The following is a 24,866-nucleotide window of genomic DNA, read 5'->3' on the forward strand; positions in this document are numbered from 1 at the left end:
TTCGGAATAGGGACCACAAAGCTAGCGCGATTGTATTTACGTACTTGTGAAGATGGCCAGACTGTTCAGTGGCAACAGTACATGAGATAAGTACGCCACTGCGCTAGGGTGTGAACAGGCTGTTCGCGAAATTAGGCCACTTAAGTATGTTCGGCTGTTTTCATTATTTGTTTGCAACGACAACGACCTTTTGTTTCGCAACAACAATAGCACTCTGGTCTTGTCGGCATTCGGGGAGATTTAAATGGACAGCGATTTGGAAAGGTGGTTGAACTGCTTTGTCAAAATTGGGGAAATAAAAGATCAGGGTTCATTTTGACTCAGTAATAGCCTGGCGAGTCAGGGGTGAAGAGCCTGCAATTACACGTGGTGCAGCGCTGTGTTGTTTTGTTTGTTTGACGTGCGGTCTCCGGGGCCCAGGATCCCGAAGTTCGTCAAACGAGGGTCGACACCAGTACCCTGCAGGTTCTTTCAGCGTTCCTCATGGCCAGCGAATTGAGTTCACCGGCCATTCCGAACTTCCGGGGCGAGGACGAGCTGTTAGATACGGGACCGTTTCCTGAGCCTACTTCGAGTTCACCAGACCACATCGAATCGCACCACAGCTAATTAAGGAGCGCAGAAGCACGGATACCACATTCCTGAGGCGCGGCACGTGCAAACAAGTTGGCGGCCCCCACTTCGTTTGCCGCATGTGGAGCTATTCACTGCTTGACTCTTCCCGAAAGTGAAGCGAGAGCCTGGCACTGTTGCGGGTAAAGTGGGTCCCGAAGCAAGACGGCTGTAATGCACCGTGAAAACAGGGCAGCATCGCCCCCCTCCACCTATTGTGACGGCGCATTGCGAGTCAGCAAGGCAAGACCGCAGGGAGAAATAAGCCCTCGGACAATTGAGGACCAAACAAAGACCCTCTCCGCCGGGTGTGACACCATCGCACGGGCTCCTACCATTGGCCGAAAATGACGACATACGAGCGGGCTCGCCGATTGGCCGAAAATGGCGTCACCTGAGCATGCTCTCCCATTGGCCGAACGTGACGTGTCTTCGAGACACCTAAGGGCTTAAAAGACGCAGACCGGGAGCAGCAGTAGAGCATTCCTAGAGCATTCCTTGATTCTTCTCTTTCGAGCTTCTTGCCGCGGGCCGCAGCGTCCGAGTTGCTGCCGGCCCGTAATGACTTTAAGACTATTAATTGACGCTCACTGTAAATAATGTAAATAAACCTCCCAAGCTTTTCATCCCGACGTCCTCCTCAACTCTTACAGCGGGGATCAGGATATTGATGGGTACGTGGAAGTGGGATGCTTCCTGCGAAGCCCCTTCGCTTAGAGGAAGAACATGAGTTTTAGCCCGAAACAAGCAGTGGTTGAGCTATATCTTCGACTGAGAGAAATGCGTAACGAGCTGCGTCAGGAGATAACGTTGAAACGCCAGTCGTTGCGAATATCTTCTGCTTGGAAATGAGAAGATGAGGACCGCTCTGCAGTAGGCGCTCTCACAAAAGGAAGGAATGCTCATACTTATTTCGACGTATTGCAGAGACAGACGTAAAAGCTTGCGCAATTCCGATTAATTCACCGGCCTAATTCGTGGGACATCCGCCGAAGAAGAAGAAGCTCCTTGGTGGCTGCGCGAGGACAGCGAGGTTCCTGCCGTGTCAGCCATGGACAACGCTCCTCAGGCGATCAGCCTGCTGGGCTGCCACATCTTCCGTAACCTGTTCACCCAGTGCCCCAACGACAACGTGCTAGTGTCGCCGCACGCCGCCATGATCGTGGTGTCGCTGCTCATGGCGGGAGCCCAGCGCACGACCGAGCGCGAGATGGCCGAGGCACTCAAGGTGAAGCTGCCGCAGTTCCACACGTCCATGCGGCGCATCCTGGTGTTCGCGCCGTTTGGCAACTCGCCGGCGCCGGAGGACGAGGACACCGCTTTCAGGATGGCCAACCGCATCCTCGTCAACAGCAACCTTCCGCTGAGCGACTCGTTCCGCAAGATCGGCCAGCGCGTCTATCGCACGCTGGTGTCGCCGGCCAACCTGGCGCGCCGCAGCGCCGAAGAACGCCGGCTAGTCAACACCTGGGCCGAGGCCATCACAGGCATCAAGCAGGTGAACGGGCTCTCTCGTTTCATTCTTCGTGGCGGCTACGAAGCGCGTGCGAGCGAGCCATTCGATCTACTTAGGCAACCAGGTTGTGTGGAAGCCGCGTGCCCTGTTGTGGGCAGCTGCTGGCAGCGTCAAGGAAATCAGCCGAGACCATAACAAAGCAGATATGATGGGTGCTGCAAGACAGTATACGTACTGTGCAAAAATGTCTGGGCTCATATTCAGAAAAACTTCCGAGGATAGAGTGGTTGGTTAGAAAAACTTGCTGCCTTAAATGGAATTCTGGAGTTTTGCATTCCAAAACAATCATTTGATTATGAGGCAGGCCGTAGTGGCGGCCTCCGGATAAATTTTGACTACCAGGAGATCTTTGACGTGTCCCCAACGGACAAGAGACGAGCGTTTTTTCGCTAATCGTACACATCGAAATTCGGCCGCCGCGGCCGGGATTAGATCTTTCGCTTAGCAGCGCAACACCATAGCCGCTAAGCCACCGCGGCGGGTAAACTTGCTCCGTATGCTGATGCTGGAGATACAGTGCAGGTGGCCTACCAATAGCATAAGAGTATTTACGAACGAAAAATTATTGCGAATAAAACCCCTTTTTCGCATGAGGCTGGTAACACAGAAGGATCACCTTGGAAGTGTTTTAAATATAGTAGGCCCCATAACTACCAGAGCGTCCGTATCGCGGGAGCGATGTGGACGCGATGATGGACGCGGTGGACGCAGTGCGGCGGCGAGCGAATCATGTGCGAGCCGATGACGAAGGGCGAAAAAAGAAGGAAAATTGATATAGTCGGCAAGTAAAGGTGTCCCTAAGAACCAGTTCACGGTTTTGTCGCGCTCGCTACTTAAAAGTACTGGCAGTGCGTTCCTGTTGCGTGCATTGTGCGAGCTCCTGGTAGCAGACGACATAGCGTTGCAAGCGTAATGTATTTACGCTTGCTATACCGCCTGTCGGCTCAGAGTGAAAAAGAATGACATTAATAAATTACTTCTGCATTGCGTAAACGCCAGGCACCACACGTTTGTACTTCAGAACTTGGCATATAATATTTAATTTATATTTTACATTTATTTAGCAAGCAGAAACATTCTGCAATTCCTCGATTAGAGCATCATATAATGACGTACACTTCATAGGTGGCACCCTCTCATCTATTGGTCGCGTCCTCCCCTTCCACCACCACCGGCTTGGGAGTGGCACATTTAGTGACGTAAGCGGCGAAGCGAACGGTTCGTATTCCGAACCGTTATAAGATTCGGCCCCTGAAATTTCAAACCGAACGGCATTTTTCCTTCTCGTCGCGGCCGCCGCGCTCCAAGCCGGACGGTGACGTGGTCGTGCCCTTGGGCCTACGTAATCATGTCCGCAGTGTGACGTCGCTCGTGGTGACACGTGACTTCGAGAATTATTCCAGACAACATCTGTTATTTGTGCGATCTGTTGCTTGAATTGACGAATTGAAGTTTAGAGAAATAATAAAACACCCAAACGGAATGTCTGCGCGTTTTTTGTTTTACTTCGCACCGAAGCAAGGGAGATGCACTTCCGCTTCGTATGCTTGTTCCCGCGGTCGTGCGGTGACGAGCGTAGTCATTGAAACTAAGCAATTTTTTACCGTGCTCCAGCGTGGGATCATGCTCTGCGATCCGCTTGTTCGGCCTCAGTATTAGTGCAGCACTTAATTATACCTGTAGTCATGTTTCCTTTTGCGCAGCGCGCAATATCGTGCGCTGCGCGAGAGAACAGCTCGCGCGCGACGCCGTCAGTTGAAATGCCTAGCGCCGGAAAAAAAAAAAACAAGAAGCGAGGAGAAAAAGAAATGAAGGCGGGGCCTGTGACGTATGCGTCACGCAATACTCGAGGTCTGGTATTGGAGAACGCAGGAAGGGAATTTCGCTTGCGAAGGCTAGACTGGGTAAGAGGAGAGACCACCTTGCTTGGCAGTGGAGCCCACCTGCTAAAATTATTGGTTCACGGCACTGAAATATTTCTATCTCATCTATTACTGAGCCGATCTGAAGAAGCTTTGCGGCAGAACGCTTCGTAGAGGAAACGTAACCACTTTAATTGTATAACCAAAATTTGCTATGGGGCCTGGTGTGGGGCCCTTTAAGTGTTCTCCAAATTTTTTTACTGCATCTAGAGTTATTTTCTGCCAGCCATACATTTATGCATTCGGGCTCATTACAGCCTAGTATTATAGCTCGGACAGTGCAATGGCTGACATCCTCTTCTCGCTGTGTGGCACAGGTGATCCCTCCAGACTGCCCCCTGGACGGCGACAGCCGCATCGTGCTCCTGAGCTCGGCCACGCTGGACACGCTGTGGAAGTTGCCCTTCCCCAAGATGCCGACGATGCGGCGTCCATTCGGCAGCTGGACGGCCGTGCCGACGATGGGACAGACGGCCGTGGTTGGCTACGCCTGCATCCAGGAGCTGGGCCTGCGCGCCGTCGAGCTGCCTTTCTCGAGCGACGCCTACTCGGCCACCATCATTCTGCCAACGGGAAAGTTCGACGAGCTCTGCGTCAATCTTACGCCCGAGGTCAGTGTGCTCAGAGTGTTTCACTGGCGATTACGATACTCCCTAATGAAAAATGTGAGCGGAACTCTATGCGTGTTTTCATTTCGCGATACATTGGCTGGCGCGGACAATGTGTCTCCTACGGCACGTTGCAAACGGAACTAGGTGTAGCGCGACTGCGTCGCTAATTGGGGGATCGCTAGACGCAGCGCGTAGGTGGCGCGTGGGCGCGATTCACAGCAGCTGCTACAACACACTTCGCATCACGCAGTGCTTTGTTTCCATATATGGTATCGGCGGACGCGCTCGCTGCATGCCTTATCGATAGCGCCATCGGTAAACAGACGACGCGCGCAACTCGGGCTTCATCTAGTAGAGATCGTAGCCCCAGAGCACGTCCTGCGCGGCGCTGTGCTTTTTTAAGCTTTTGCCAATCCCTCCTACTCCACTTTCTTCCTCATGGTTACGCTGCACCGTCCTCATCGCGCTCTCTTCGCTATCAGCGGTGAGAACATGGAGTGGCGCCCTCTCGCGAGTGACACTTCTTGCTAGAATCACGTGCTCTGCATTATTATACTATTATTATAGTATTATAGTATTCGCATTCAAAAAGCCGCGCAATACATGCCAAGAAAGTCGGGAAAGCGTCCAGTGTTCGTTGGGTCCCTCAAGGCAGATAAGGGACGGATGAGAATGTAGAGGGGATCGAGTCAAATGGCACACACTGTGATGTCGATGCTAGCCTGAAGAAAACGGAGGCTTTCCAGGGCGAGCTTGTCAAACAGGCCGAAGGGCTCAAAAATGAGCTAAATATGGAGCGTGATGGAGAGAAGGTAGTGGAAAAAAGACTTGAAGCAACCGAGGAAAAGCTGAACAGGGCCGCCACTGTGAACGAAAATGGTCGTTACAATGGAACGCAGTCTCCCGACGTGTCAGGAGAGGGAGTCTCAGCAAAGCACCCGGAATGCGTGCAACTTGAACAGGAGGTAGCTGGAAAGAGCGGCACCTACCTTGACGCCGCCACGCGCAAAAAGCAGGAGAGCAGGGGTGAATGCCCCCTGTCAAGTCCGAATCACGCGGAAAAGAACAAAGGGAAGCAGAGAAAGGAACGAGAGAGTGAAATGGTGATTATCGCCGGCGGCACAAACCTGGCTAGGTCCTCAGAAGCAATTCTGGAGAGGGTGAAAAGCGATATAAGGGTGGCGGTAGGGACATTTCCTAGTCGGACGCTGGGTTGTGTCATGGAGCGAGCAAAAGCAAAGCTCGTGAATATGCCCACGTGCGCAACCTTGTCATAGTAGCAGGCGGGCTAGATGACTAGCGCGACCAGTCCCCTCAGGTGCAGATAGTGGTGTGCACGGTGCCAGAGGTGCCCGTACGTGAAAGTCACGTACAAAGAGGCGTAGTGGCTGCTAATGAGGCGATATGGAAAATGAGCCCAGAGAAAGGTTTCGAGGTTGTTGAAGTAAACGGAAGTGAGAAGGTGCGGTGATTTTGAACGAGACGGGATACACTTTAATTAGAGGCTTGGACGAGAAGTTGGCTGGTGACTTGCTGGTCAAGCTGTTGCTTTTTTAGGGGGCCCACGGGCACCTAGGAGGCCAGAGTAGGTAGTAATGAAGAGGTCCCATAGGGGAACCTCAGAATAGCGTCGCCGTCAATAACAGAAGAAAGAGGTAAACAAGAAATGAGAAATGGAGCTCAACATGCAGTAGGCTACATAAACATGCAGGGCGGCAGAAGAAAGAAAAAGTGGGCAGAGATTGAGGAACAGTTGAATAGAAAACAAATAGGAGCGCTCGCAGTTACAGAAACACACCTTAGAGATTCGGAAGATCAGCCATGGTTTGAGAATTATCTTTGGGAAGGGTGCAACAGAACTAAGTCGGAAAGGAATGGAGGGGGGTCGGAATACTCATCCATCAGGGAGCCAAATGAAAGAGAGTAAATTCAAAATGTCAAGAGCATCTTTGGTTATCAGGTACAGTGGGAAAAAAACTTGGCTGGGAGTAACGCATTTGTGGACCGGAAATAATTGCACAGAGAAGGATCGAGAGTGAGTGGAATGAATAAGTGTCGGTAATCATGCCGAAATTATCCTATTATGTGACATGAATGCTCACATACAGGATCTAGATGGTTATACCGACAACTGCGGGAAGTCAATGTTAGATCTTTGTGGGCAACGTAACCTCGTTATCGTGAATACGCCCTTAGAAAAATTTCTAGCAACTTTGAATAAAATTTTTAGACAGTATTACTGGAACCTACCAACGGTTTATTGAATGTTTTCAAACCGTTTTTAAACTTCCTACAAACTTCGCACCAACTTCGTGTCGACTATTGGCCACCGATATTGAAAAAGAATTTATTTCCGAACTTTCTTTAAACCATGAATGAACATGCTTGAACCAATAAAAACAGGATTTACTAACCGTCTTCATACTTTTTAGAAACTATAGTAACATTCTATCAGAATTTTATTTCTCCACCTAGAAACTTCCTATTAACATTTTCCAACTTTCTGTTGCTCATCTAAGAAACATCCTTGCAAGTTACTTGTCCATTTCAGAAACACTCTCGTGACATTTCCCGCTTTCTCCAGAATTTTGTGAAGTATTCTGGTGTTGTTCTGATGTAACTTTGCACATGAGTGAGATATAAATGCATCTGTTAGCAAAACACAATCTTTCCAAACAGTGATATTTCTCTAGCAACCCTTTCATACATGTCCTTCGAAGCCACAAGCAAGCAGCGACGATAATGCACTCTTCATATCCGCCTCATGATAAGTTGCCTTGCTGTGAGCTAAGGAAGGAAAAATGCAAAAATTTTTAAAATAGCCTGATGTATTGTATCAGTATATGTGGGCGGGACAGCATCTAGCAGTCATGCACAAGAACTTTAAATGACCTACAATAAAAGCGCCGGTTTTAACTGACTGCCTTGCCACACATGCTTAGAATGGCATTCACACATCTGGGGCACAAAACTTTTTTTTCATTGGCGTCATTGTGGGCATTTGAACACCACCCAAAAAGCGAATGAAGCGGTACTGGTGCAAAGAATGTGCAGCTGCTACATGTAGGAATCATACAATTGTGTAAAGCAGTGATAAACCAGTTGCAGCAAGGATATTGAAACTTCTTAGAGCAGCTTCAGCCAGACATGCCTAAGTGTCAATAAATGCGATGACATCACTTAGGAAGTAATAACTTTACAAACTTGAAAGTCCTTCACACATTCCCTGTTACTAGACTTTTCTTGCATTTAGCAACAGTGAACTGATCATTAATAAACGCAGCTGCCTGGAATGCTCAGCTATAGAATGCACATAACCATAATGTCTTACAAATAGTATTCTACATTCTATATGACAGATTAATGCTGAACAAGTATTTAGAACAAACGCATACTGAATATAGTTATGAACAAACTTCAAACACTGTAATTGCCAAATTCTATATATTCTTGCTTGTAGAATGAAAAAATTAAATGCACAAAATACACCATGAAAGAAATCTATATGTAATTCTACAGCAAGGCTCCACAATTACATGCCCTATACTCAAAATTAAAATGTGCATGTAAATTTGTATTTCGCTCAGCTAGCTTGAACAATGGGAGACAAGCAGCTGAAAAGCACTTTGCTTGAAGCAAATGGCAACTCGTGGCGTCAGATGCTTTGGAAGAGCACGCAGCAATGATTAAGTACAACAGTGACTGGATGAACTCTAGTATAGCTGGCCAGGAAAAAATTTGAAATCCACGCATTTACCTTTGGGGTCACTAGAGATACAATCAACAGGACAGCGCTTATGGAAACGAAGGAACTCTCCCTGCCTTATGCGCCGTGCCTGCGTCACATGCTAAAACCTAGTTAAATAGGGTCTTCTAGCTTTTGCCCAATTGCGAATAGGGCTTTCGCATGGAAGCCAAAATGTCTAGCTTTAAAAGTTTTATTTTGTCAGTTTGTCTTTCTTTGTCATGTTTCACTCCGACCAGACAAGCTTAATTCCAACAAACTGTCGATGATAGAACTTTTGCGCGGAAGTATTAAGGTATTTTTTGCCCAAACCGTGTATTTAGGTGGTAGGCCTGGTAGGTGGTAGGCATGTATCTAGGCCCTCTAGAGTGCATTATTCACAGTACGAAACCTCAATTCGCTAAGAGTGCAAGAAATAATTACACTACAATAAAAAGTAAAGATTTCAAAAATTAAATCCAGGGCAGCTTGAGCTTGAAGCAAGGCTCCTTGTGACATCTTGGTAAATCCAAGGGAAAGTAAAATGAGTTCTTCGCATTACAGATAAAAAACTGCAAAGAACAAGCTTTATCCCACCCCAACTGAAAAAGAGCAATAATATTGAGCAAAAATATGGCGATGTAACAGTGAATTGTCAGTATTCAGCTGCGCTGTGATGGTATGGCTTACAACTACTGCACTGAGCTGGTTGTTATGATTCTGCAGTTTCCTATACCACGCTGCCAACTCAAAATTTTGTAATGTATAAAGGAGACCAGCTTCCAGCCTGAAGCGAACCTGCACTTGGGACTCGTAGTGAGAATCTAACATTAAAAGGTTAATGATTTGGTTTAAGCTTGAGGAATTGAACTCTCATAGTGTGACTAGGAATTCAGCATTTACCTAATAAAGCAATAAAATATATTGTTTTATGCAAATGCTTTAGGAGCTGAAGTATGGTATGCAACACATAAGTGTGACCAATTGGAGGGAAGAATATAGGCACACAGGCGATAGTGTGAGAATTTAAATGCACAAGACTTCGTAATGAAAAGACAACAACGATACACGTCTGAGCACCTTATGCATCTCAATGAGGTTCTTAGAAAGGCAATTTAGCTTGATAATTTTAAGCCTGTATGGAGTATATCTTGCATAATTACTCAAGCCCCCAATTATATGTAACTCAGAGGAGGCTACTTTGGTAACTTAATTAAACTGAGGGAACTCCAGATCACCAAAAGATAAAATTCAAGTGATCTGGTACCAGAAATCCTGACAATTTCACATACAGTAAGATGATTGCATATTACACAAACGTATCCTACTACTAACAAGCATGTGACAGTTTTGTACGCACCTTTGTGAAAGGAAGCAGATAAGGTGCTTTGTCGTTGTGCTGTCCAGCTTCCAGCAGTGCAGCAGGTTCCTGCGGGGTGTAGGGATGCATCCGAAAAACGCATAGCTTTCAACAGTAAGAAATGTTTATTTATTGCACTGTAAAGGTGGAAATTTGGGATTTAACAGGGTCATGTGTAATTGCAAAGAGTGCATTACACAACCAGTTGCATCAATCTGCGTCTGGTTGTACAAATGTCTCTTCGCTATATCTCACGAGGTTACACTGCTATTTTGTGACAAGTGAAATTTCAGGAAGGAACGACATCAGGAGCAACAACAGACTACCAGGACGATCATCCACAAAATTCAATATATAGTGCAACATAGAGCATTGGATTGAGAAAAAATTATTGAGCACATGAAAAGCATGCTGAAAGCTAGGCCGCGATCTTGTAGCGATGTTAGTCCTTTTCCGTATTCGTTAGTGGTCTGACTCACGCCTCGGCCCATGTTACATACTGGAATAGCCAGCCGTTAGCGGTGGGCCAAAAGAGTGGCATAGAAATCGAGCGGTAAGTATCGCTACCTACAAAATAGAAGTCCTTACTCTATTACGCACTGTCCTAACCGACGATTACAAGAGCTGACATCCTGTTCCTCATATATATATGTGTGTGTGTGTGGGTGCGTGTGTGTGTTCTTGAGTGTCTTCGCGTATTTGTCTATGCTCTAGAGCAGAAATGCGCCGATACTGCGAGGTATATTATTAAACCTCGTTATTGTAATATTGGGCTATTTCAATCAGACGCTGGCCTTTATATATATATATATATACATATATATATATATATATATATATATATATATATATATATATATATATATATATATATATATAGATATATATATATATAGTAAAGACCAGCGTCTGATTGACATGTCTCGACTAAAAAGAAACCTCGTTATTGTAACATCGGCCTGTATCTACTCTGCAACATAGAAGACAAATACGCGAAGACACTCAAGAACATAAACAATGCACACAGGTTCTCGCGACGCGGACCTTCACACCGAACTGCATACTTACAAAGAACTTCATAAAAGGCTATATCTGCTCAAGCGTCAAACTTAGCAATCGTGTGCCATGACACATCGACGTATACATTACACATGTACTGTACTTGCGGGAATGCCTATATAACGCAGCATTTCTTGCCAGGAAACTACCGAGCAAACAGCAACTTTCAGTGTTTTCATTATTGTGTGCCCATCCAGTCATAGAAATCAAGGCGGGTAGCATATACTTCACAGAATAATACTTGTACGCTGTAACATCAGATGAAGCTTTCGAGAAATTGCCTGCTAAATGAGCACAGCAACATGTGCAACCTACGTTCAGAAAGAGCTCTGCTCTAGCTAGCTACACGACGCTCATTACATGAACCATAAGCTTCAAGAATGCGCGCAAGCGCCAAACTTGCTTACATTTCAAGACGTAGTCAGCAAACGCTCCTTCGTCTCACAGGCACCGAGGCACCGACATTTTTTCTGGCGCAACCACTGTAGAACATCCGATGAACTCCAGCTACACAAAAGCTCAACCTTCAACAAACTCTTCCATGCACTATGATTAGAAGCCACAGTACCAGGCTTTTCACGAGAGTGCGTGCAGGCAGCTCGGCAGAACAAAGGAAGCTCGGACGGGCGCTGTAGTAGGACACTCACTCAGTGTACACTGGTGGATCGCACGAAACACACGGCAAACTAATGGCGTTACACGAGTCCGGAAGGTTTTGCGATGATTAATGCACACGACAAGGAACACATTTTGTATAGGCACTTCTAAAATGTAATTCAACTATACCGCCTTACTGCAGCAAGCACTTATTGCAACCAACGTAGTCTGAGGACCAAACAAATACTGCAGTAGCGCAACGCTGCGGTTTTTAGAAAAACGTATCTTGAATTAGAAAATTTCGTGTTTTTTTCCTAATAACAATCCGTAGGGACCCCTTAACGAATTCGGTGGGTCCAAGAAGTGTGTACTTTGACTTTGTGATACGATGCTTAAGGAAATGTATATAAGAAAAAAAACGCAGAGCATATTGCCTCTAAGATTCTCATCGCTTCAGGCGCATGCAGTTTGCAAACGCACGGCCTTCCAGATCAGATATTGTTAATCAAAGGAAGCCGTAGGTGGGAGGAGGGCAGGAATTTAGGCCCCAATTGTTCGGCTTAGAGTATCTGTGCAGGCTTCCTTATTTAGAAAGCATATACAGGGACTTAAACCAAACCATGAGCTAACATTAGTTGGCGAACACGAGCCAATCAATGCACTGTCCGTGCAGCTCCGTCTGCTTGCAATGGTGGACGGACTGCGAGCTTCCTTGATACGTACCGAGCAAAAATTCATGATTACCACCCATGTACAGGCTTCCTACGGCGTTAGGTGTCGTGTTTTTGAAAACATGTTCCCTCATCTTGAATTCGTGAGACCATATTTCCTCTTAGCGTCAGGGATAACGACGCCAAAACGTGGCGATGGCTGGCGTGCTACAGCAGCTGGAGCTTCGACCGAAGTGCAACAAGCGTACTGTTTGCACGCACGCATAAACAAATAGATACAGCCGTGCTAGCTGCACAAGTTTCACTACTCAGCCAACTGATCATCTTAAATTATTCAGTTGGGTGCCAAGCAAACAATTACGGGATTCGTGCTGCCGTACTTCTCTTCGACCGCCACTCTCAACACAGCGATCACCCGCAGTTATGAAAAGAAAGGCACTTCTAACATAGCAGTGTTCTAACATAACAGGGTTGGTACGACTGCCATAGCAGTCGTACCAACCCTCAAAACTCGACGTCCGTATCTGACAGTGGCGCCATACGCGCCCTTCTAGAGGATCTCAGAACCCGCTCAACAAACATTGAACAAGGGCAGGTCGAAATATTGAACTCGGTTTAGTCAAGAGGAACTAGACGTGAAGGTTACTGATATTTCAAACCGGCTTATATATGTTGAGGCCAAACTTGCGGGTCTTGAATCCGTCCGTCAGGACCTTAATGCTCTCAAGCCAACTGCTGAACGACTAGCCAAAGAAAATTGTTCATTAAGGGTCCGAATGAATGACCTGGAAGATAGATCCCGTCGAGATAACCTCTTATTATTCGGTATACATGAAAGCACCGAAAGCACCGAAACATGGTTGCAGTCAGAGGAAAAAAAAAATTGTGAACATAATACAGCAAAATATGTCAATTACCCTTTCTAGTACCGATATCGCCCGGGCCCACCGAATCGGCATTGCAGAGTCTGCGAAAACGCGGCCAATAATGGTGAAATTTTCTAACTACAAAACAAAGGAAATGCTAATAAATGCTCAGTCTAAACTCAAAGTTTCAGATGTTTCTATGTCTGAAGATTTTAGTCCATCTGCAAGACATGCTAGAAAAAAACTGGTGGATTTTGCGAAGGCAACGGCGCCTAACACGCGCTTCAAACTGAGGCACGTAAGGTTATTCTTAAACAAGAAATGCTATTCCTATTGTGATGCGGGATCGAATCCCGGCCACGGCGGCCGCATTTCGATGGGGGCGAAATGCGAAAACACCCGTGTGCTTAGATTTAGGTGCACGTTAAAGAACCCCAGGTGGTCAAAATTTCCGGAGTCCTCCACTACGGCGTGCCTCATAATCAGAAGGTGGTTTTGGCACGTAAAACCCCAAATATTATTATTCCTATTGTGATGAAAGTGATAGCGTTTGTGAACAAACTAGCGTGTATGCTACTACTTCACGTGTTGATCCCAGTGCCGCAGGTGGTTCTGATGATTCGAGATAGCTGGCTGGGCGCCTCCGTCAGCGTGCGCAGCCGATCCCTGGTATTTCAGTGCTGTTCACAAATATACGCAGTGTTGTTCGCAATCGCGATGACCTTTGTTGTGCCGCCGATACCACATCGGCCGACATTATTGTCCTAACGGAAACATGGCTGAATGATTCTGTTAGAAGCACGGAAATCCTCGCTACCCAAAAGTGGTATTTCATATTTCGCTGTGATCACGCAGTCGCACGTGGCGGCGGTGTTCTGGTCACTGTGTCTTATCATTTCGATAGCTTTTACATTGATATTCCTACGACTCTAGAGTTTTTATGTGTGCAGATCACGACTGAACATCAAAACCCCGCAGGGGCGTCTGCGCAAGCAGGCGTTTGGTGTGTTGCGACACCACGGACCCGAGCACACGAGGATTGGACCCTCCCGCGTGTAGCCGTGCGCGGCTTAGCCGTGTCTGGGGAAAGGGGGATCCTGGGGGTTGAGCCGATGCCGGGTGTTTGGACCTTTAAGGCCCCCCGGCGGAGGCAACACACCCCTTTGGCCTCTGCTTCACAAAGACGACACCCCCGGACTGACCCACCCGGGGTAAATCGGTAGTTGCCTTTTCCTGTCTCTCTCTCCCTACAACCTTCGTCTTTTTCTTACTTTCCACCTTTCCTGTCTCCTTCTCATTTCTTTATTACTTCCGACCTTCCTGGCAGCAAGGGTTAACCTTGTGTGAGTAGCCAAACTTGGTTATATCATATTGGGTTATAGCGGCAACGTACAGCTGGCGTTTGCAGGCCCTGTTTTTCAGGCCCTGCAGCGTCCCCTTGTTGGACTCCATGGTGGGTGGCTGGCGTTGCTTCCGAAAACTACACGTCCACACACGGCTACTTCCTTCCCTCCACTACCTGATCGCCCTCAGAAAAGAGGGCGCACCGATGAAGTCTTTCAATTTTTTTGCCGCCAAAAAGAATCGTTCCCGCGTTTCCATGCCATCCATTCTGCAAAAACAGATAAGCCAGTACGAACAATCTCACCCTTCCTTGTTTCCAAGTCATTGACTGAAGCCTTTGGTCCTGGATATAAGGCGTCGCGGATGGCAAGCGGTGATCTCCTCCTGGAGCTCCGCGATCAAAAACAATACGAAAAATTGTCAACACTAGTGTCATTTGGGGAAACCCAAATAATTATAACCCCGCACCGCACGATGAACACCACCCGTGGTGTTGTCTCTGATGATGACTTGATGGAGCTCACTGAGGCTGAACTCTTGGAGGGCTTCAGTGACCAGAATGTTATAAATGTTAGACGAATTAAGATGAGGCGAGATGGAAAAGAGATCAAGACGAAACACCTGATACTCACGTTCGGCTCAAGTGTCCTTCCCGAGTCCATCGACGCCGGTTATATCAAACTTCCTGTTCGACCATACGTTCCCAATCCTCTCAGATGCTTTAAGTGCCAACGTTTCGGCCACAGTTCACAGAACTGTCGAGGCCGGCTGACTTGTGCCAAGTGCGGTGACAAAGAACATTCCTCAGAAACGTGCCAGAACACTCCACATTGTGTTAACTGTGATGGCGAGCATGCCGCATACTCGCGCGCCTGCCCGTCCTGGAAAAAAGAAAAAGAAATTGTGACCATAAAAGTAAAAGAAAATATCACTTTCAAAGAGGCACGGAGGCGGGTGTCATACCTGTCCAAGAGCAGCTTTGCCGATGTGGCGCGTAAGGGGGCAGCGTCACAACGGCCTCCGGCGGCTGTCCGACCCAGAAGCAGTGAGTCGGCAGTTACGCCATCTGCCCCCGCGGCGGTTTCAACTAGCGCTGCTCCGTCAACACAGCAGGGGGGGACCATCGACCCCGAAGGTGGGCGCAGCTGAGGCTGCCCAAACCTCCTCGGCCCCTCCCAGAGCTGGCAACAGCCGGCGCAGCCAAATCCCGCAGGGTGCCCCATCGACCTCCGGGCTGGTGGGCGCAAGGGTCTTGCCTTCCGAGGCAGGACTCACTCGGAAATCTTCTCGCTCTCAAGAGCATGTGTCCGGCGCCTCGCTAGAGGCAATGGACACTACACCTGTCCTCAAGGCGCACCAAACGCCTAAGGAGCGGCGAGGCTCCCTCGAACGCTCCAGAAAGGGCAGAAGCCCCGTTACAGGGCCTCAAAAGAGCTCTGTAACCTAAGACATCACTTCCGTTTCCGTAAACACAGCACCAATTTTCTTGAAATATGGATACGCAAATCATACAAAGGAATGTCAGAGGTCTTCTAAAGAATCTTGATGACGTGCAAGAACTCATCCATAAACACAATCCAAAAGTGCTGTGTTTACAGGAAACACACTTAAAACCAAAACAAACAAATTTTCTTCGACAACACGTTACTATTCGCAAAGATCGCGACTCTCGCATCATCGGGCGGTGTTGCAATTATAATTCAAAACAGCATAGCCTGTCAACGTTTGCAGCTACGAACGGCCCTTGAGGCAGTGGCGCTTCGAGTCATTCTGCTAAACAAGCTTATCACTATTTGCTCACTTTATATACCCCCACATTATAAACTAAGCAAACATGAATTTCAGTCCTTTATTGATGAATTGCCAGAACCCTACGTTGTTCTTGGCGATTTCAATGCACATAACTACCTGTGGGGCGACCCTCGTATAGATGCGCGAGGACGTCTTCTCGAACAGTTCCTCTTTTCTTCTGGTGCTTGTCTGTTGAATAAAAAGGAACACACATATTGCTCTCTTGCAAATAGAACCTATTCTTCCATAGACCTTAGCATAGTCTCCCCGTCTGTACTGCCTGAACTTGAATGGGAAGTTACCGACAACCCTTACGGCAGCGACCACTTCCCTATACTGCTAAGATCACCGAAAGAAAATGAATATCCACCACACGCTCCTAGATGGAAGGTTGAGACAGCTGATTGGGAGAAATTTCGATCTCTGTCTAGTATCTCATGGGCTGACTTGTCTTCGTTAGGAATTGATGCTGCAGTCGAGTTCTTTACAGCATTCATAATAGATGTCACATCTAAATGCATATCCGAAGTGAGTGGTCTGGCATGCAGACGACGTGTGCCGTGGTGGAACAGCGAATGTAGGATCGCCCGTATGAATCAGAACAAGGCGTGGGGGTTGCTACGCGCTTCTCCCACTGCAGAGAATCTTATGAACTTTAAAAAAAATAAAGTCCCAAGGCAGGCGAACCCGCCGACAGGCCAGAAGAGAAAGCTGGCACAAGTTTTTATCAAGTATTAACTCGTTTAGAGATGAGGCCAAAGCCTGGAACAGAGTAAATAGGAGTAGAGGGCGGCAAACACATTCACTCCCCCTGGTAAACACACAGGGAGATACACTGCAAGACCAGGCCGACTCACTTGGGGAATATTTTGAGAGCGTGTCAAGTCCAACAAATTATACACAATCCTTTCTCAAACACAAAGAAACAGAAGAACGTAAGCCATTACCAAGAAAAGGTCGAGAGAATGAGCCTTACAACCGTCCCTTTAACATTGCCGAGCTAAGAGCTGCCTTGATCACGTGCAAGAGCTCTGCACCAGGACCTGACAAAATTATGTACGACATAATTAAGAACGTACACACTGATACACAATTGACTTTACTTGCACTTTTTAACACTATTTGGGCTGCTAGATATCTTCCACTTGCATGGTAAGAAGTGATTGTGATTCCCATTCTGAAGCAAGGCAAAGATCCTTCGTTGGCGTCAAGTTACCGCCCGATAGCCCTCACAAGTTGCATTTGTAAGCTGTTTGAGAGAATGATTAATCGGCGACTCATACCTTTCCTGGAATTAAACCAAATGCTTGATCCCTTTCAGTGTGGCTTCAGGGAAGGGCGGTCCACAATTGATCACCTTGTGCGCATTGAGGGAAACATTCGCGACGCCTTTCTACATAAGCAATATTTCCTATCCGTGTTCCTCGATATGGAGAAGGCGTACGACACAACGTGGCGCTACGGAATCTTGAGAGACTTGTCGGGAATGGGCATCCGTTTCAATATGCTCGCCCTAATAGAAAGCTATTTGTCCAACCGTACCTTCCGAGTAAAAGTCGGTAATGCACTGTCACGTCCTTTTACGCAGGAAACTGGTGTACCCCAGGGAGGTGTGCTCAGTTGCACTCTTTTTATTGTTAAGATGAACACACTACATGCTTCACTGCCACCAGCCATTTTTTATTCCGTGTACGTCGACGATATACAAATAGGCTTTAAATCGTGCAACCTCGCAGTATGCGAGAGACAGGTACAGCAGGGCCTGAACAAGGTTTCCAAGTGGGCTGACGAAAACGGATTTAAGATCAACCCCCACAAAAGCTCTTGTGTTCTTTTTACTAGAAAGAGAGGCCTGGCTCCAGATCCTTGTGTTCAACTGAATGGACATCAAATACCTATCAACAAAGAACACAAATATTTAGGTATTATACTTGACTCCAAGCTCACTTTTATACAGCACATTAAATATCTTAAAGAAAAATGTCTAAGGACAATGAACTTGCTTAAAGTTCTATCCCACTCAACATGGGGTAGCGACAGGAAGTGTCTGATGAATGTTTATAAGAGCCTAATACGATCACGATTGGACTATGGTGCCGTCGTATATAACTCTGCCGCTCCGAGCGCACTAAAGATCCTAGATCCTATCCACCATCTAGGTATCCGCTTAGCCACCGGTGCTTTCAGAACAAGCCCGATTGAAAGCTTATACGCGGAATCAAATGAATGGTCGCTCCATCTACAGAGAACTTACATCAGCCTTACATATTTCCTAAAAATACACTCCAATCATCAACATCCATGTTTTAACACTGTTAACGATATGACCTGCACTACACTATTCCATAATCGTCCTTCTGTAAGAAAGCCTTTCTCGCTTCGAGTGAGGGAGCTTAGTGATGAGATACATGTCCCACTCCCCGAGCTTCGCCTAATGCATCCAGCCAAGCTGCTACCTCCTTGGGAGTGGCAGCTCATACAATGCGACACATCTTTCATTCAAGTTACAAAGCACGCTCCTGAGGCCGAAATCAGAATGCATTTCCTAGAACTCCAGCACAAGCATTCCTGTGCAGAGTTCTACACAGACGCTTCGAAGTCAAATGCCGGGGTATCCTATGCAGCCGTCGGCCCATCCTTCTCGGAATCCGACGTACTGCATCCGGAAACAAGCATATTTACGGCTGAGGCCTACGCATTACTCTCTGCTGTGAAGCATATAAGAAAATCAAAACTTCCAAAAGCAGCGATGTATACAGACTCCCTAAGCGTCGTGAAGGCCTTGATGTCAGTCTATACACACAAATATCCTGTACTTAGTGAACTCTACACCGTCTTGTGTAAAGCGTACATATCTAACCAGCGTATCATTATATGTTGGGTGCCTGGCCACAGGAGCATTGAGGGTAACGTTCTGGCGGACGAGATGGCCACGTCAATCGCATCGCAAACTGTTAACCCTACCGCTGCGGTGCCTGTCACAGATCTGAGGCCTTTCTTGCGAAGGAGATTGCGGGACCACTGGCAACGCATGTGGGACGCGGAAACGAATAATAAGCTCCACCTGATAAAACCACAGTTAGGATTCTGGCCCTCTACTACAAAATCGCGCCGAACAGATGTCCTATTCTGTCGTCTCAGAATAGGACACACGTTTGGCACCCATAATTTTCTACTAACCGGAAGTGAGCCTCCAACTTGTGGTAGATGCGGGGAGAGGCTGACCGTACTCCATGTCCTCCTGGAGTGTCAGGAAGCCGAAACTGAGAGAAAGAGACATTTTTCATTAGCATACCGACAGCACATTCCTCTTCATCCTGCAATGCTTCTTGGTCCAGAACCGCTTTTTAATGCAGACACAGTCCTAGGTTTCATCAGAGATGTGGTCTTACACGTTATTAGTCCCATGCATTCGTAGCGCCTCCTCTCTCCAGAGGATGCCACTGCGATAATTGTTTTGCATAGCACAAGCCTCCAGGCCCTTGTGTTTCAAGGGCCCTAAGGAGGCAGTAGTTCTCTAGCATTTCTTATAATCTGCTATATTTTACCTATCGTATCACTCTTTTTAAATGCATCTAAATGTTCATAGTACAAGTCATACGTCATCGCCATAATTTTATTCTACAGATTTTACGCACTTCAGTGCGTATATTTTAAGGCCCCTTTACAGCCACATTGCACCAACTTCATAGTAATCATAAGTACACTGCAAGCTCATTAGCACAGACATGGCGCTCTTTGGCCATACCTGGCCCTTGCGCCAAAAAACCCCATACATCATCATGAACATCAAAAGCTTCTATTATGTGCATGCTACCGTTAGCCCTCTACTGAGATTGGTTTTTGCAGCGACCTTCATGACGCGCTGAGCGCTGTGTGTGCCAAATTTCCGAATATTCCTGTTTTTTTATTTGGTGATTGTAATTTCCCTAATATTAAATGGTCTAGCACTACGTATACCACTATCAACTCTTCGACAGAATCGTCTAATTTTGTAGATCTCTGTTCCGACTTTTGTATAGCTCAAGTAATAACGCAGCCTACGAGTGTCATATCTTCAACATCCAATGTATTAGACTTGTTGCTAACAACGGCCCCTGATGCTGTTTCCAATATTTTCTATTTATCAGGTATAAGCGATAATTCTTTATTACATGTCACGTTGAACTTCCCTGCTCGAGCGTCGCATAGCAACATAAAAGTAATATATGATTATGGTAAAGGAAATTACACTGCAATTAATAAAACACTTGAAAACTTCCTTGACGAATTTCTGGCTAACTTCAACGAAAGATCCGTAAATACCAATTGGTAACTTTTCAGAAACAAGCTTTGTGAGTTGGTCGACTTGTATATTCCTCAAAAAAAGCTTTTACCTAACTGCCACTATCCATGGTACAACCGCTCATTAAAACGTCTGGCAAAAAAAAAAGAGGCTTTTCCGCAAAGCTAAGTCTTCTGGAAAGTGTGAGCACTGGTCAGCACTGAAAAAAACTGTTACCAGCTACAAGAAGTCTTTGAAGGAATCGAAGCACTACTACTTCAATGTGACGTTGCCAACGTTTTTAACAAGCAATCCAAAAAAATTTTGGAGTAGTGTCAATAAACGAGAGCAGTCACTTATATCTCTCGTTGACCCTCAGTCAAACCCTATTTCAAGCACTGATGTCGCCGAGATCCTTAACGAGACCTTTAGTGCAGCTTTTTCAAGTACCGTAACTGACATTACTAATGTTAGAGACTATGCATGTAACATCAGCTTTCCAATGGACCCTGTCAGGTTTAGTTATGACGGAATTATCAACATAATTAACAATTTGAAAATCTCCTCTTCTTGCGGGCCTGATAACATTAACACCAAAGTCCTGAAAAATACTAAAGTGTACTCCGCAATTTTTTTACTAAAGATATGTGAGCAATCGCTTGAAACAGGAGATATACCGCACGAATGGAAAGTGGCTAAAGTGATTCCACTCCATAAATCTGGCGACAGGCATTCACCCTTCAATTACCGTCCCATATCATTAACTTCCATTTCATGTAAAATTATGGAGCATATAATCTTTTCTCAATTATCTGGTTTTCTTGAATCATTTTCGTTTTTTACGCCTACTCAACATGGTTTCAGGAGGCAGTTTTCCTGTGAAACACAGTTATTATCTTTCAGCAACGAGATTTATTCCATTCTTGATGAAGGTTCAGAGGTCGACGTCATCTTCTTAGATTTTTGCAGGGCTTTCGGTAAAGTATCCCATAGTCTGCTGTTGTATAAGCTTGCTCATCTTCGCATCGACCCGAATGTTCCAGCATGGATTCGTTGTTTTTTATTTAACCGCTCGCAGTTTGTCCACGTTAATGGTCTTCAATCATCTTCAATGCCGGTTAGGTGTGGGGTACCACAAGGATCGGTACTCGGACCCTTGTTGTTCCTTGTGTACATTAATGATCTGCCTAACAATATAAAATCTTCCATCAAATTCTTTGCAGATGATTGTATACTATATCGTGAAATTAAAAACACTAATGATGTACACTTATTGCAAGCAGATCTTAACTACGTTACTGACTGGTGTACGAAATGGAAAATGGTTTTTAAACACATGAAAATGCAAATCCATGCGCTTTTCACGTCAAGACGTCTCGCCACCAGCCTCTTACAGCATCAACAATACTTCGTTAGCCCCGGTTCTGAGCACGAGGTCGCGGGATTGAATCCCGGCCACGGCGGCCGCATTTCGATGGGGGCGAAATGCGAAAACACCCGTGTGCTTAGATTTAGGTGCACGTTAAAGAACCCCAGGTGGTCAAAATTTCCGGAGTCCTCCACTACGGCGTGCCTCAATCAGAAAGTGGTTTTGGCACGTAAAACCCCAAATATTATTATTATCGTTAGCCCCGGTTACCTCGTATAAATACCTCGGTGTACATCTGACATCAAATTTATCCTGGAATCAGCATATCACCTACATTGCTGGAAACGCGAACCGCATGCTCGTTTACATAAAAAGAAACTTTTCTAAAGCGCCCATTTCCGTCAAACTCCTTCTTTATAAAACACTGGTTCGTTCAAAGCTTGAATACGCCGCGTCGATATGGGACCCTCAAGTTAAGTCACTTATATCTGTGTTAGAAGCTGTTCAGAACCGTGCCGCTCGTTTTATCCTTCACAACTATGACCGCACATGAAGTGTCACACTAATGAAAAACACTTTGTCACTACCATTACTTTCATTGCGCAGGAAAGTTTCACGACTCTGTCTTTTTTTTAAGATCTACAATCTGAATCCCATTTTGAAAAACGCTTTGCTCCTTTCACCCGCCTATGTTTCATCGCGCATTGACCATCCACGCAAAGAGGGCGTTCCACTTTGTCACAGTACAGCTCGCTTAACTTCTTTCATTCGAACTACGTCATCCGAGTGGAACCACTTGCCAGCAGATGTGGCACTCGCCGACGATCTCGAGCATTTTAAGAATAAGTGTCTACATTTCTTCTTCATGACATGCGTGGCTTTCGTTTCGTGGTCCCTCTCCGAACTCCGTGTTGCTGATTTTCTAGTTTGCGTTGTTAGTTGTTTTCTTTTCTCGTTTTTTTAGCCTTCCATGAATGTGCACAATTGCTGAAATCTGTGAAATCTGTAAAACTCAGTGCAGTGAGCTATGTAATGTTATGTATGCAATGCTATGCTATAATGCAATGATATGTAATGCTGTGACCCTTGAATGTATTTACATTTCTTGTTATCTGTATTATTGTATGTCTTGTTCCATTCCCCTCAATAATGCCCGCAGGGCCATGAGGGTACTTGAAATAAATAAATAAAATAAATAAAAAGAAAGGCACTTCTAACAGCGGCCGCAGGTACTGCATTTGTGAGACAGGCATGTTCTGTGTATAATTTCTATAGAACAGTAGAGAAAGGGTTTGTTAACAAGCCGAGGTCAAAAAAGAAAAAAAAGGAGAAAAGAGTCGCGAACAGAAGTAAACAGCCTTACAATGCGTCACGAAGTCCAATAGTACCACTATTTTCGGGGGTGCAGAGGTAGCGTCCCTGCCTCACATGGAGACGTAAAGGTACTCTAAATGTACGAAAAAAATTTTGGAGCAGAAGGGACGTCATAAACAGACAATTTCACCGGGTAAGGCAAATATATATTATCCCTGCTTCTGCTGATTATGCGTCCATACGCAGTAACAAATTATTCGCTCTCCTATCATAGCTTCCTTTTAAAATGCAGGAAGGAATTATCACTATGTCACTCTGGTATTCGTACTGATCAATGTGTAACAATTTTGCATATTGTGCTTCTTTATCATGAATGAATGAATGAAGCACAGACAATTGGTAAAATATTCTTTAAACGAAAGTAAAAACAGAGCTTGCCAGCCTTTCTAAATCTTTCTTGTAACAAACTTTATTCAAATGAAAGTAAAAACACAGCCTACCAACTTTTCTACAACTTTCTTGTAATAAGCTTTCTTCAAGCAAAGGTAAAAATAGAGCCTACCATCTTTTTAAAACTTTCTTTTAACAAACTTTCTTCAAACGAAAGTAGGAACAGAGCCTACAAGCCTTAAACTTTCTTCTAACAAATTTTCTTCAAACTTAACTAAATATAAACCTACCAACTTTCTTGTATAATACGTTAATAGGAAGTAAAAGTACATAGGATGTTAATAAAGTTCATAGAAAGTTGGAAAGAAGTCTAAAGAAAGTAGGGATGCATTTTCATATGGACAGGGCCTAAGGGTGAAGGGCAGACCACGTGGGAAGTGGGAAACCGGCGCTAACCCATTGATTACTGTCTGATGACAGAAAGAATTGATGATAAGTTGAGAGAAATGGTCATTGATGAGGAAGGGTATAGCAGCACAGGGAGTGACCATAAACTCAATATTTTTGATAATGGGATATGTAGTTTGGAAAGAAGCAAGGAGCGCCAAATGGCCAGTCCAAGTTCGAACCCTGAACAAATAACAAATATAGTCGCAAGAGTCGAGGAAGAACTTTGCAAATGGCCAAGTAATGAGAGGGAGATATAGTGAGCCTCTAAGTGTAATAACGACAGCAACACAGAAAGAGAAACAACATGTTCGTTGGAAAGGAAAAAAAAGAAACCGCAAAGCTGCTGGAACAAGGAGATACGAGAAGCGATCGCCGAACGACAAAACGCATCCCGCGAGCACAGGCAGGCAAAGAAGGCGCAGTTGCCGCAGGATGAAGTAGCCAGTACATGGGAAATGTACCGGGAGAGAAAGTCTACGGTTCAATATAGGTGCAAGCAAAAATAAAAGGTGAAAGTCAGCGTTGGTTGTGAGAAATACGTGAGAAAAAGGCCGCACCTAGAATATATTGGAACTACATCAAATTATTAGACAGGAAGTCAACAATGCAACATTATGTCCTAGACCAAGATGGAAATAGACCGGATAGAGAAGCGGCATTAAATTACACCCCAAAAATACCAGCCGAATCTTTCCAAGGCAAAGACGAGGTTGTATTTGAAGAAAAAAAGAGCATGAAAGAGACCCCAGTGGACAAAGAGCTGGTGCCTGGCAGAAAGCCGAAGAGAAAATTCCTAAGCGCACAGCCACAGGGCTAGACAAGGTTCCCGTTAGGCTGATTAATGAACTAGGACCAAAAAGTAAGGAAGCTCTGGGGAAAGCAGTGGAAAAAACTTTAAGAGATAGACAAATACCGGACAGATGGCGACAAAGTAGAGTGAATTTAATTTATAAAGGTGAAGGGGAGAAAGATATAATTCACTCTTAAAGACCGTTGACCATTACAT

At 45.7% G+C, this 24,866-nt stretch overlaps 1 protein-coding gene across 1 annotated transcript in view; it reads left to right on the forward strand.

Moving 5' to 3' along the window:
• The first annotated feature begins 1,663 nt into the window (after positions 1–1,663).
• Positions 1,664–24,866, forward strand: part of LOC142570760 (serpin A3-7-like) — a 78,823-nt gene continuing 55,620 nt past the window's right edge. Inside the window, exons 1-2 of the mRNA XM_075679099.1 lie at positions 1,664–2,110; positions 4,368–4,661. Coding sequence (XP_075535214.1) covers positions 1,664–2,110; positions 4,368–4,661 — 741 coding nt within the window. The remainder of the gene's footprint in view (positions 2,111–4,367; positions 4,662–24,866) is intronic.

The sequence above is a fragment of the Dermacentor variabilis genome, chromosome 2 (genome assembly GCF_050947875.1).
Source record: "Dermacentor variabilis isolate Ectoservices chromosome 2, ASM5094787v1, whole genome shotgun sequence".
In the NCBI taxonomy this organism is placed as follows: Eukaryota; Metazoa; Arthropoda; class Arachnida; order Ixodida; family Ixodidae; genus Dermacentor; species Dermacentor variabilis.